The sequence below is a fragment of the Podarcis melisellensis genome (genome assembly GCF_964234715.1).
Source record: "Podarcis melisellensis genome assembly, chromosome: 7".
Classification (NCBI taxonomy): domain Eukaryota; kingdom Metazoa; phylum Chordata; class Lepidosauria; order Squamata; family Lacertidae; genus Podarcis; species Podarcis melisellensis.
The window spans coordinates 18,508,880-18,523,014 of record NC_138539.1 but is presented as its reverse complement, the minus strand read 5'-3'; the positions used below and the strand labels follow the sequence as shown (position 1 = coordinate 18,523,014).

Sequence of the window (14,135 nt, the reverse complement as noted above, 5' to 3'; positions counted from 1 at the left end):
TGCCAGAGTTCCTGACCATACCCGATTCTTTGCCTTGGACCCCGCTTCAGCCTTGACGGACAGCCTCCATACCACACCCTTGACCTCGGACTGGACTTGGACCATGCTGCACGGTAACCCCCCGGGACGAGCACAGGAGTAGGCAGAAAATAAATGTAACCTGCATGCCCACCCCCAACTGCAGTCACAAGGGAGACTTACAAGGGCTTGGATCTACATGGCAATTTTGAATCCTCTCTCTTTCCAAAACTATTGGAAATAAGCACCACCATCTCACTGTTGGGATTCACAAAATGCTGTGTAAGATAATAAGTCTGCAGGCTTGAGTTTGCTAGTTGATGCAAGAGGCTGATGCAATACTTTCTATGGAGGTGCTGGGTCAGAATGACTCAGCTGTAATGTGCTGACAGTTGATTGGCTGCCATTGGTTTAAAAGGGAAACCTGTCCAGCAGTAAGGTGGTGGTGTAGAGGAGTGTGGTCAGAGAGAAAGGGTCTTCCTATTTGCCTTAAGGTGCAGCCAGGTACTCTGTCTGACTGTATGAACTGCTTCTGTAGATATTTGTATATATACAGTGGTAGCTCGGGTTAAATACGCTTCAGGTTACGTACACTTCAGGTTAGACTCCGCTAACCCAGAAATAGTGCTTCAGGTTAAGAACTTTGCTTCAGGATGAGAACAGAAATTGTGCTCTGGTGGCGCGGCAGCAGCAGGAGGTCCCATTAGCTAAAGTGGTGCCTCAGGTTAAGAACAGTTTCAGGTTAAGTACGGACCTCCGGAACGAATCAAGTACTTAACCCGAGGTACCACTGTATAGCTCACAATAAATAATACTGCACTGAAGAACCTGGAACTCTGAGCATTTCTGATAAAGCGCCGCAAAGAATTCGTGACACTCACCTGCCCTCATCCTCCTCTGGTAATGTATGGGTCTCTCATAAAGTGAGTGGCAAAGTTTGGACTCTCAAATTTCAGTGGCAACTTGTGCAACACTAAAATTTGGTGCCCCCCAATCTCTCTAGCTTCATTCTACAACATGGTTGTGCCACCCCAAGCTGGTAATGCTACCCTAAAGCCACCTCTGATAAGGACATCCAGTAACTCTACTCATCTCTGAATATCGAACAAAAGTCTCTTATTCTAGCTAGGGTCATGGTGATGTTCCGTGTGTACACTACCCCACCTAACAATACTATGAAATGCAGCATGTATAAAACTGTGACATGTCAGCTTCCATTTAAAAAAAATGATTTCCCACCATGGCACAGAAACAGGGTTATACAAATCTGTTTTCATTGGTTATGGATACACTTCTCCAGCCATTCCTTTGAAGCCCAACTTTGAAAAGTGACTGTCTCAACTGAGGAGGAAGGATGGCTATGACTCTGCACCCAGGATAAAAGAAAAACTCAAGCACCTCAGATTATAGCTGTCAACTTTTCCCTTTTCTTGCGAGGAATCCTATTCGGAATAAGGGGATTTCCCTTTAAAAAAGGGAAACGTTGACAGCTATGCCTCAGATTTTAGCAGGTATTCTCTGCTTCCCTTTCAAATAACTTCGGCCTCCAAATACTACACAGCAACATTTTAATGCATTTCAAAAATAATAATAATCTATATATCAATTTAAAGATCTACATATCAGTTTTCCCATACTCGATGCAGTCTGCATCCAAATGTAATTAAACACAATTCCACCTTTTAAAAACAATAATTAAACATCGAATACAAACAAAAAATCCTAAGGCAGACACTGAAGAAAGTCTGAGCAGCCTACAAATTGCTTCAACAGTTGAAAGCCTTCAAAAATACATAGATCTCACAACATCCCTAGAAGATCACAAGAGGATAAACAGTCTTTAACTGTTATTAGGGGGCTGATTCCAAAGCCTTGGAGGAATTACGTAAAAGCTTTGCTCTTTCTAGTGCAAAGCAGGGCCTGATCAACTACAAGTGTGGCAAGGACTCATACAATCTCTAAGGTACATTGCTCCCAGGTCATGAAGGTTTTAAAACCCAGGTGGGCAAGCTGTGGTCCAGGGTATTCATGCTTAGTTTACATAGAACACTTTGCCTCTGGCTCTGGCTACCTCATATGTACCCCATAGATTAGGTCTGGGAATATGAGGCCAGAGAGAGAGAGGGGGAAAAGAGAGAGAGAGAGAGAGAGAGAGAGAGAGAGAGAGAGAACAAGAATCTTCTTCTTCCCTGGTTTAAGGGTAAGCACCAGCACTCCAATTTGCTCCAATGCAAGACTTGACATCTTTCCGCAGGGCCTGCAAGACAGAGCTGTTCCACTAGGCGTTTGGCCAGGACACAGCCTGACTCCCTCCCTCGGCAATCTTCACGGAGCTCTGGCCCAATGGCTTGATTTGAATTAATTTTATAATGAATGATTTTAGAGTGTTGTGTTGTACTTTTGTACTGTTTTATTGTTGTTAGCCGCCCTGAGCCCAGCTTCGGCTGGGGAGGGTGGGATATAAATAAAATTTTTTATTATTATTATTATTATTATTATTATTATTATTATTATTATTATTATTATTTATTTGTTGTTTAGTTGTTTAGTCATGTCCGATTCTTCGTGACCCCATGGACCAGAGCACGCCAGGCACTGCTATCTTCCACTACCTCCCTCAGTTTGGTCAGACTCATGTTTGTAGCTTCGAGAAATTATTATATTACTGGCAAGCAAATTGCAGGTGTGGATTGGAAGTGAACTTGCAGGCCGTGTGTGTGTGAAGTCTAAAGGCCCTCAAACTTCTATTGCTCCATACCAGGGTACTGATCTTGATTGGGCCCCACAGCTGCTATTTCTGAAAAATAAAAATAAAATCTGTGTACTCAAGCAACATGTTCCATGCCACATATACCAAAGTATATGTGCATTTTACCAGCTTCTCCACAAGAATATCTTGGGGGACTTTGTCAAAAGCCTTTCTATATATATATATATGTGTGATTCATCTGGCACGAGTTGTTTTTGAGAAACCCATGCTGGGGTCTTATTTTCCACAGCAACATTTTCTAAGTGCTCATAGACTGACTGTTTAATTTTCAATTCTCCGACTTTTCCTGGTTTCAACATCAAGCTCACTAGTCTGTAGTTGCCTGGGTCTCTCTCCCCCTCCCCTTTTTTTGAAGATGAGGAACCATTTTCCCATCTCCAGTCTGCAGGAACCTCACTATTTCTCCAAGAATTCTCAAAGTCTATAGACAAACATTACATAGTGCTGAGTTATGGCTGCTTTTTTCACCTGCTCTCCTTTTCTGAAGTTAATTGTTCACAAATACCCTTTTAATTATTAATATAGCCTTTTAAAATGAGTAATCCCAAATGAAACTGGAGGAAAGCATAGTTAGGCTACATATTTCTTTAAGCAATTGCTTACTCTTCCATTTTTTTTAGTCATCATCTCCATTTATATGGATTTTTTTTGTCAGTTACTGATTGTTAAAGTGACAGATATTATCTAGTTTGTAGCGCACACACAGAATTCATGTACATTTTTGTCTGAATAGATAATCAGAAGAGCACATAGTAGATACAGGGATATTAATGCAATTGAGCACCCAATAAATCTCAGAATACTATCCTGCTATTCCAATTCTCCACCTGTAACCAATTAATTAAAAAGGAAAAAAACTGCGGGCAGCTGACGAAGAAATAAATGTGTCAACCTCCCCCCACCCCACATGTTTCAGAGAAAAATCTATGGATCAGGCCATCTTGGACAGCAACATTTATGACATACCACAATGTGAGAGAGTTCCTTAAAATCTTCCTTGAATTTGCTTGTATAAAATTGACTCCATGTATTATAAGAAGACTCTTGCAATACCATAACGTGGGAGATTGTGGTTGTCATGATCAGGCTTAGTGCATGATTACATATATGTATATATGTTTCCATACTTCAAAAAAACAAAAACAAAAACCCAACTGGTTTATCATTCTTCATTGTCTAAAGGTTTTTTTATTGTCATTTACCATGACCACAGAGCTGTGGACTACCTCTGAAATCACCTGACACATACTCACAGGATCACTAGCTAAATGTCTCTCGATATTATCCATACCAGTCCCTGTAAAGGAGAATATATGGCCCTTGGAATGTTGAGAGACTGGAACTTCTATCAGTCTTTAGCATTAACCATGCTGACTAGGGCTGATGGGAGTCTGGACTCCAGCAGCAACTTGAAGGGCAGGTTTCCCATCTCTGTTCCACTCCTTTACTTCCTAATCAGATCTCATGCATCAGCTGACTGCCCATGTCTTTCCTAAGGAGGTAGCCTTATACTAGATCTATCTAGCTCTGCAGTGATCAAGGTGTCAGGCAGAGAATCTTCATTCACATTACTGGTCATCTGATCTTTGTTTAACTGGAGATGCTATGGATTGAATATGCAACGCAACTGCTCTAGTGCTGAGCTGTGGTCTTCCACCATATTGTGTTCTAAAACAACAGTTTGGGCTTTGTCCACAGTTGTGACATAGATGGAATCAGTCTGTGAAATGTGCAGAGGAGTGAAATTGTTTCCATTCTATTTACTATCAATTGTTCAGCTGTCAATCATAGGTATGCAAATGAGTACTCTAGGCACCTACAAGATATATTCCAGGTGCAGTGACTGGAACAGTTACTGAGATCAATACATAATGGTGACAACTCCCTGAAATCTCAGCACTCTTTTCCTCTCCTCCTAGCTTTAAAACAACCAATTACTCCGATATCTTTGGAAACACGACAGCAAGGCAGTAAAATGCAAGGTGGAAGAAAAGGATTACATGACAGCAGATGAAACAAATACAAATACACATCTCTATCATAACTACTGCTATCGAACATCCAAAATTCAACACTTTCTGGTTACATTGCAAAATGGTTGAGGACTGAACAGGTAGTAAACAAAAATCAGTCAGATATACTGATAACAACACTTCAGTTTGTGGCTCTGGTCTTCCTGAATTTATTTACTTATTTTTTAAAAGATACAAAAACTTTTACATCGACGTCCAAAGAACCTGAAACATGTCATCTAACACTTTCTTCCATCTATATTTTCCCACAACCATCCTTCTAAAAGCTGAGAAAGGTGGCAAGTCCTAACAGGACTGAGGTCAAAATGGTACTTCTGAGAAACAATAGGGAAGTGTCAGCATGCTTGAGGTAACCCTGAGGTCTGCAGTAGAAGAAATACTCTGTTAAAACCTAAGACAGCAATCCCACAAAAACATCCCAATGAAGTTCCAGCACAGTGGTGAACCTTGGTGTTCAAATTTCAGTGGTGTCCTGGGTGATGCCAAAATCTGGCACCTCTTCACCTTCCATTGGTGGTGGAACTGCTCTGGTGCCCCAGAAGCTACACCAAGTGCACCCTCTAGAGCCACCTTTGTTCAGCATGTTCAGTAGAGATAGAATGAAGACTGACATTTGGAAAAGAAAGAAATGGAAACTGTGTGTCAGGGAACTGACATCGGAGCCAGAAGTGGAGGCAGGGCTCCCAAGCGATGCCGGAGAAGGGCCAAGCAGGGAGAGAGGGAACTCATCGGCTGGGGAAGGAAATCAGCGTAACACCAGGGATAAATGGGGGGTGGATGGGGGAATCGGAGAGGGGGCTCCAGGACTCTTCACTGGAGACCAGTGGGGAGAGCATAGGTCCTCCGCTACCCACACCCACCCTGTGCAGAAGACTTCCGCGCAGGGAAAGTAGGCGTAGACTTGGCGTCAAAGAACTTCTTTGCTGGAAGAAGTTCAAGAAACGCCCACTGACGGATTCTGCGAGTGACTGAATAGCCACAAAGTGAAGGGCTGTCCAGCCAGGAAAGGTTTAACCAGGCTACCTAACCAGGAGTGGCGGCAACTTACGCACGAGCAACCCCATATAACCATTACACTGTGGTGGGTGAGGCGATGCCCTTTTGGTTCTCCCATTTTGATCATTAATACAGTTCAGTAGTTGCAATCTGTTATAGGACAATTCCAAAGTAACCACAGATCTACAATATTTTATAGGGGAATAATCTTTAAATTGTTGACAGAATTCTATTTGCAATAGGTCATTCCACTTTAAAGACTGAATAACATTATGTGTGGCAGCAAGAGGAGCACAGGGTAAGCCAGAAATAATGACAATAATAATTTTTAAAAGGCAAATTGACACCCAGTCCTGTTATGCTAACTCTGTCAACTAGATCAAGGCCTGAATGCTTTGAAGGCAATCCTTTGTGTGTCCAAAACTATCCTGGCTTACACAAGCGTAACATATATCATATGTACATTACCTGTATACTCCAAATGGAATCCAGCAGCTGACACACTAATATCTGACTGAAAGTTTAGGTACAAGTTGTTGGATGTACTGTTGAGAAGTGGTGGTATTGTAGTTCCTGGGGGAAATGAAAATAGAAAAAATCATGTTAGTACAGTGAGTAATTACGCTCCTTGGATTTTGTCTTTAAATGTATGAAATCTTGCACGCACACACAAAAATCAAACATTCTCCAGTTTGTAGAATGACTCCATCTTACCACTATAAGGTAACAGTAAAATCACAGAATTATAGAATTGTGCAATCTCAAACCCACAACCCTGATATTAAGAGTCTCACGCTCCACCGACTGAGTTATCTCAACATGATTGGTTTAACTCTATTGTATCTTCTGAAATTTTGCTATAATTACAAAAAAAAAAAAAAAAATAGCGGCAAGACTGTTTGGCAATGGTTCAGGGCAAGCATCCAATTTCAGCAGCTCCTTTGCAAAAGGCTGCCAGTGGACCACTGGTACATATGCCATGCCCAACAATGCGACTGCCCAGCATTTTTCCTTTGCCTTCCACTGTTCCAGTTACAGGAGCAGCAACAACAGCACCACTCAGCACCCTCTCCACCAGACCCTATCAAATTGATAGCCCTACAGGCCAGGGCGTTGCATTTTAGGTACATTAAGATACTGGATAACCACTACTGTTTGAAGCTGAACTTGGCTTCCATTCAAAAGTGGCACTCACCCACCATAGCTAATATGAGCATATGAGATCCCAAGCACAGAGAGCCATGAGTGTTGGCACAGTCAGGTAAGAAAGTGAGTGGGGGAAGGAGAAATTTAGAGCCATAAATTATGTCTCTTGCATGGCACTGGGGCTCAGCTTCAAGTCCTATTTCTACTTCACACTCGCTTTAATATCTGCCTGTACTAGAGCAGGAAATATAGGTTGTGGTTAGGCTTGAGCAAGAATGGAAAAAAGGGAACAAGCAGAACAAAGGCCAGAGGTACTCTGCACATGCCCACATTCTAGGGAAACACACATATATGAAAAATGGGAAGTTAACATCTAGGGATATGAGTCACAGACAGCAGATGTGGAGGACATTTGGGTGTACACATGGTCAAAGGCCATCATGAATGAAAGAGAAAGGAGTGAAGAGACAAACAACTGTATAAGAAGGAATAGAGACATGTCAGGACACAGCTGTGAATTCTCTTTGACTGTTCCTCTGCCTCTGAGTTATGAGCTGGAGAGTATGTGATCCTGGGCCGACTGATCATCATTGCCACCTTTAATCACTACTACCCTGAGAATGTAAGAAGTGTTTTCTCTTCTTTATATGCTTGTGTGAAATTTTGTGCATGTATCCTTCAAATAAAACTCTTGGTGATGGACGATAACCTCATTTGTTCTGTTTGCATCATAAGCCTAGCAGCTGACCAAAAGCTGCACAGACCAGGTAAAAAGCGACAGGGAAGTTATGTAGGAACCTCTAGGTTAAAAGTCTGGTACCAAATTTAAAAGTTTCTAAAATTAAATTCTTAGAGGGGCCTTTTTAGCTCCTGGGACTCTGCACCAGTGCCCACACTAGCTGACCACTGATGATGGGCCTAAGTTAGCAGGAGAAAAACAAATAAGACTGGGTATTAGTAAAGCAGAAAAAGGCTAGAGTATTGAAAATTCAGAAAGGCTACATGTTCCAGAGGACAGTAAATACTGTTGAGAGTTTGAACTGTATGCTATTTATTACTTATAGTATATCAAAGGAGTGGCCGAACCATGACTGGAACACTTCAGTAATCCAAGCTGTTCAACCAGGCATCACATTCAAAGAGGCGGCAATTCAGACCTTATGCCTTCCATCTACACAAGAGGACTAAGGAAGCCCTGAAGGGAAAATAGATGATGAAACAGCAGCTTGATCAACTGAACAAGCCAAAGAAATAGGTTCCTAGGGTTCTTGGGCTAGTTTGGAAGAGGAAAGGAATGAGAATAATGATATAGCTAGTAATGGGGCAAGGAAATAGAGGATGCATTGGTGACTGTGGTTCACAGACACATGAATGGTTTTGTATGCAGAAGAATCTTAGATTTAGACATTTCAGTGGATCCTGGATATTGTGTTATTTGTATTCAACTTCCATCCAGGTTGCATAGTACAAAATCCATTAAGAGCCAATTGTTTTTTTGAAGTCTAGTATTGGTAAACAGGATCTGCTCTAGATGACAGATATTGGAAATATAATTCACACCACCCTGCACTCACAATATATGTGATGTATAGCAGCAAATGGCAATACAATATGTTTTAATGCAGACATCAATATATGGTAGCACTAGGTAATGAAACCCCAGAAATCTGGCATGCAGCTTTGACTCTCTAACTCGTTCCAGAAGATGTATTATGTATTACGTGAACCCAATTCCATATCTTTATAGCTGGCATCTTCAGAAGTGGCACAGGTTGATTGTTTATCATAAAAGGGAGTACCAGAAATGTAGTCATTCTTTCCATTCACCTGAATAGCTTCCAAGCCTCGGAGCATTATTATCAGCACCATCATAAAAATCCAAAGAGTCCCAGTTATGCTCAGTTGCAAAACTTATAACCTGTACCTATGAAGAAGAAAAAGTTAATGGCAAAATTATGAGAGAATTCCAAATTCTACAATTTCCCCAGGTTCACAACTATCATAAAAAGTATATTTTCAGCAGCTATACTTTTTGCAAGTAGTGAAGGCTTGCAATGAAAACTAGGTTCAACTAGGCATGCAAGGTGATTCCCTTGTATAACATCTAATACTGTCCTCAGTTATGTCCATTTCTTCTGACATTGTAACATCCACCTGTTCTACAAAGTACTGGTATTTGTGCTTGCTGACAGAAGTTAGCAATGCTTACCTAATAATGGTGGACACCCAAAAAGTTTTACCCTGCATGAAAGGAGAGCTAGATGTATGGTAACAATGACATTTCCAACCACATGTTCATTGCCAATAAATAAAGTTGGGACACATGTATGGGTGAAGTAGTGGGAAGAAGGGGTACTTCAGTCATCCCTTGTTCAGATATTTTTCCAAATCAACCATTGTCCATGGACGCTTTCACCACTAGACTAGATGACATGTCTGGAACCACCAGGAAAAGAAGGGTGGGGGGAAAAGGCAATGAGGAAGGTTAAACCATCCTCCTTTTGGTCTCCAAATGCTCTCCTATTACCAATTTGCACATCAATGGCAAACATGATTTGGAATCCTCTCTTCCTTGCTGAATGTCTGCTTCTACCCAGAGTAATGAAATTGGGCCAAGTCTCAGTAGGTAATAAACATAAAATAATAGAAACAACTTCAAATAATGGTTACACACACCCCTGGACTCTATAAGCTTTTTCTGTATAATTTTTGCATACAATTAGCCGGGCTTTTAAAAACGAAACAAAATGCAACAATGAAGAAGAAGAAGAAGAGTTTGGATTTGATATCCCGCCTTTCACTCCCTTTCAGGAGTCTCAAAGCGGCTAACAATCTCCTTTCCCTTCCTCCCCCACAACAAACACTCTGTGAGGTGAGTGGGGCTGAGAGACTTCAAAGAAGCGTGACTGGCCCAAGGTCACCCAGCAGCTGCAGGTGGAGGAGCAGAGACACGAACCCGGTTCCCCAGATTAGGAGTCTACCGCTCTTAACCACTACACCACACTGGTGTAACCAGGACATATGTGGTCATTCAACTCTTGAGGTGGTTCAGCATGGGCAAACTGGGCCTGCACTACCAAATTATGTGTAGAAATCCATTTTGAAAAGATTCCTCCTCCATTCTTACAACTAACAGACACCATAAAGGCCAACGAAGTTCTCTAAACTATGCTTGTTCCTATATCCTGAGTTCTGGGATAAGGGGAAAAAATAGTGTTTCCAGTTAATTGGGTATTTCTCACTGTTAACAAACTAGGGGGAAAAATGTTAGCTTTCTGAAAATAGAGTGGGTGGGAGGGTTTGTCAGGTCTTCATATAACTTAATTACATAGAGATTCTGCTGTGTGAAATATACTGCATAAAGAAGCTGAGGATGGTCACCCCCAGTTCTAAATATGAAACTGCCTTATAATGAATCATACTATTGGCACATCTGATCTGGTACTATAATGGCAGAAGCTCTCTGGCCAGGGTACTTCACAGTCTTGATACCTGACACTTTTTTCTTTCTTTTCAGAGAAAGAAGAGATCAAAACTGGGAACTTCTTACACCCTTGTGCAAATTCATTGAAACAAACAATGTAGTTTATTGTACAAAACTCACATATACCTGTACAAAACTCAAATATACGTACATTAGTAATGGATATGACCTCCACTATTTTTAAGCAGAATTTGAACATGGTTTGGCATGGAGTCTACTAGTTTCAAACAGTCACTGTTGATTTTTGGATCCCTGTACCACACTTGAATCAGTGCCTGAATGAGCTTCTTCAGTCTACAGCACGGAGGCAACTTTTGCATGTAGCCCACAAATTCTCAATGGGATTTGTGTCCAGGGAATTCCCCGGCCAATCAAGTACCTGTATTTGCTACTCTGTCATGAATTTCTTCACCACTTTCAATGTGTGACAGGGGCCTAGGTCCTGCTGCAATATCCCAGTACCGTCAGGATACCTCTTTTCCAGCTCTGGAATAATTATCTTTCATAGAGGAGGAACAGTAGGAGGACCAAGATGGCGGCTGTAACAACTTCTCCTCCGTGAACCCTCCTGGTTTACAAACCTTTTATAGCCTTTTACAGCCTTTTATAGCCGTTTTTATAGCTGTTTTATTAGACTTTTAATTATTTTACCTCTGTTAGAAGTTTTTAACCATTTTATCTCTACTGTTGGCCAGTCGTGGCCAATATACGTATTAACAAGGATACTCAAAACTTCTGCTAAGAAAACCTGCTGCTGATTAGAAACGCCGCCTTGAAGACCGGGTTATGCTGAGCAGCGGAGGAGGAGTAGCAGAGGAGTTGTGTCCACAAAAGATAAGTTCTCTTTTTATCTCCGTTTATCTCTACTTTTAACCTCTGTAGTCAGTGAGACAGTGACAAATGGGTCATGGCAAGCGACCAAGATCTGCTGAGAATGGTTGTTCGCCTCCAAGAGTAAAGCAGTCAAAGCTTGAATCTCCCTCACCACCTACTAACAGTAACAGACAAACAGAGCAAGTAATTGTTTCTGCTGTCGAAACATACAACCGCTTTTGGCCTCTGTATGATCATAGAACTTCAATATATTGTGGCGAGCGCATCATTCCTTCTATTGGCTGCAGGCTTCCAACAGCATAATGATCAACTGACTTTTCATGTTTGTTTTGAGTACAGGATTACGAGTAAGATAGAAAACATGCTTTGTTTCAATTAATTTGCACAAGGGTGTAGGGTCACCAGGTGAAAAAGAGGTCAGAACTCCTGCAGCCTTGACAGTATTTGCAGAAGAGGTAATTTTACCACTTGTAGCTAGTAAACGAATGGAAGTGTTCAAGAGTGCTCCTCACCTCCATGCTGCCAGTTGGAGCCTGGCAGGGTTTTAGATCATGCAGCTAAAATGTCATTAGTTCCAGCACCTTAAATTACCTTTCATATATTATAGTTATAAAAACTGTTAAAATTGTTAAAATTTTAATCTTGATATGGTAGAAGTAATATTTCTCAACAGGAATGTCTCTCACAGTAAATTGCTCCAGGAAAAAGGTTTATATCTATTGTGACAGTTGTTAATTGCCTGGTTTGGTTTGAACTCTTCATGCCCTTAGTTCTTCCAGAGATGAGAGCCTATACTGATATCAGAAGAAAATTCTATGTGTTCTTACTTGAATTCCAGCTCCTTCAGGCACTGTGATCTTCCAAATACAATTCAGATTGTTGTCATAAGGCTCAGGATAGCCAGGGGACAAAATGGTCCCTTTGCGCTTAGTTAAAATTCCTCCACAGGGCACTGGAAACAAAGGCATAAAATGTGGGAAGAGGTTCCCCTGTATTTCATTCATCACAGCAGGGGATAGGTTGTAACAAAACCTTACAGAATTACAAACATGATTGATCTGAACAGTTTTACAGTATGATCCTATAGTTCAAGATGGCCTCAGGAAAAGAAAACACAGCATTACACCCACCCATCCTGGCTTGGATGATATTGTAAGACTCTTAAGCTGTTCTAACACATCTGATATATACACACAATGGCTGAATCTGGCATTTACACTCAACAAGTATCATCCACTTCTGCTGAATAATACATTCTGTAGTCATTCAGGTTCTGTATGTGGACTCAATGAGAATAGGATTAAGGAATGGTAAAATGTACTGTCTATTGCAAGGCAAGGCTCTCTCCAGAGTTAGCAATGCAAGCTTAACCAGAACTACTCAGAAATTAGTCCTATTCAATGCAACTGGGCTTATTCACGGGGTTAGGGTTGCAGTGGACACTCCCAATTGGAATGGGGGACATCCCCAAGGATCTGATACTGCTTGCTAAGGAGAAGTAAGTATGTTTGAAAGATCAGCTGTTCATTACAGTCACCCTGCTACTTAGAAGGTGTACTGAATCCCTGAGACAACTCTCTGCCTTGGAAGAGTGTAGTCTACAGCCCTATAAAAGGATGAAGGAGCAAAAACACCAAGGGGAGCAGACTTGAAGAAGGGCTTGTGTCTTCCCCAAGCTGCGTCCCCATTTGCAACACCTAGCTGAGAGAAGCTAATCATTATCTGAGAGGAAATGAATCAATCAGTCCATATTTTATTTATTTACATAATCTATATGCCACATCGTCATTATAAATTTATGTTCTGAGGTTGTCTAAGCAGACTCCTAAGGAAAAAAGAAGCACAACTTTTATTGACCCACTAAAAAGCTGGTAATTGTGAGAAATAAGAATGGATGAACAAATAATGTTGTTGCTGATATTATTTTCTTTGTAAATAAAACCCATGACCCAGAAATGCTAGTGAATCATTAGTGTACTTCTCCAAGTCAACAACAACAATATCAATAATAACAACACTAATAATCAGGCATAGGCAAACTCGGCCCTCCAGATGTTTTGGGACTACAATTCCCATCATCCCTGACCATGGGTCCTGCTAGCTAGGGTTCATGGGAGTTGTAGGCAAAAAAACATCTGGAAGGCTGAGTTTACCTATGCCTGAATACTACTGCTACTGCTACTACTACTACTAATAATAATAATGTATGACCATCTTCCAGGGATTTTTTAGCTGTAATTCCTGCATGGGGGCGGGTTAGACTAGATGATCCTTAGAATTCTATGAAAGCATATTAATTTCCCTTACGAAACCTGGAACCATTGTTTCCCCATCTGAGAGCTCCAAGTCCTAGCATCCTTTAATAAACTGCATATTTATTTGGGGAGGGAAGTTCATTGGATATGCTTTAAAAGCACAGTGTGGATCTGCCCTCACTTAATATAGTTTAATACATGGACTTACAGCAGAGCTCTAAGCATGTCTACTCAGAAGTAAGACCTGCTGAGTGCAATGTGACTTAGACCCAGTTTTGCTTGTATAGGTTCACAGCCTTAATATGATCTACAGCATGGAATACAGAATAGAACTCTGATTAGCTAGGACATTTTATTTTAACAGATTAGGCCTGGGGAATTTTAGCCTTTCTTGTTCAGCTTTGAACCCATTTATGATGCAGGTTTCAGTCTGAGAATTCAATCTGAGATTAAAAGGCAGTAGGGCAGTGTCAAAAAGGGCTTCTTAGAGATGTAATGAGCCCTCAGGGCTTAAATAAAATATAGCCTATTTTTTTTCTGTCGCAAAGCAGCTCCATTTTTTTAAAAAAGCAGTCCAATGTTACTTTTGTCAAAACAGT

The 14,135-nt window shown here is 41.1% G+C and overlaps 1 protein-coding gene across 5 annotated transcripts in view; it reads right to left on the bottom strand.

Annotated features, from left to right (window-relative positions):
• Positions 1-14,135, bottom strand: part of CSMD3 (CUB and Sushi multiple domains 3) — a 584,176-nt gene that overhangs the window by 94,972 nt on the left and 475,069 nt on the right. For all 5 annotated transcript variants that reach the window (XR_014170321.1, XM_081918582.1, XM_081918583.1 and 2 more), the window contains 3 exons: positions 12,109-12,233; positions 8,791-8,887; positions 6,286-6,390 (listed from right to left, as the gene is read on the bottom strand). Coding sequence is in view for 4 of the 5 variants with exons in the window: in XM_081918582.1 (XP_081774708.1) it covers positions 6,286-6,390; positions 8,791-8,887; positions 12,109-12,233 (327 nt within the window). In the remaining variant the exon portion in view is untranslated. The remainder of the gene's footprint in view (positions 1-6,285; positions 6,391-8,790; positions 8,888-12,108; positions 12,234-14,135) is intronic.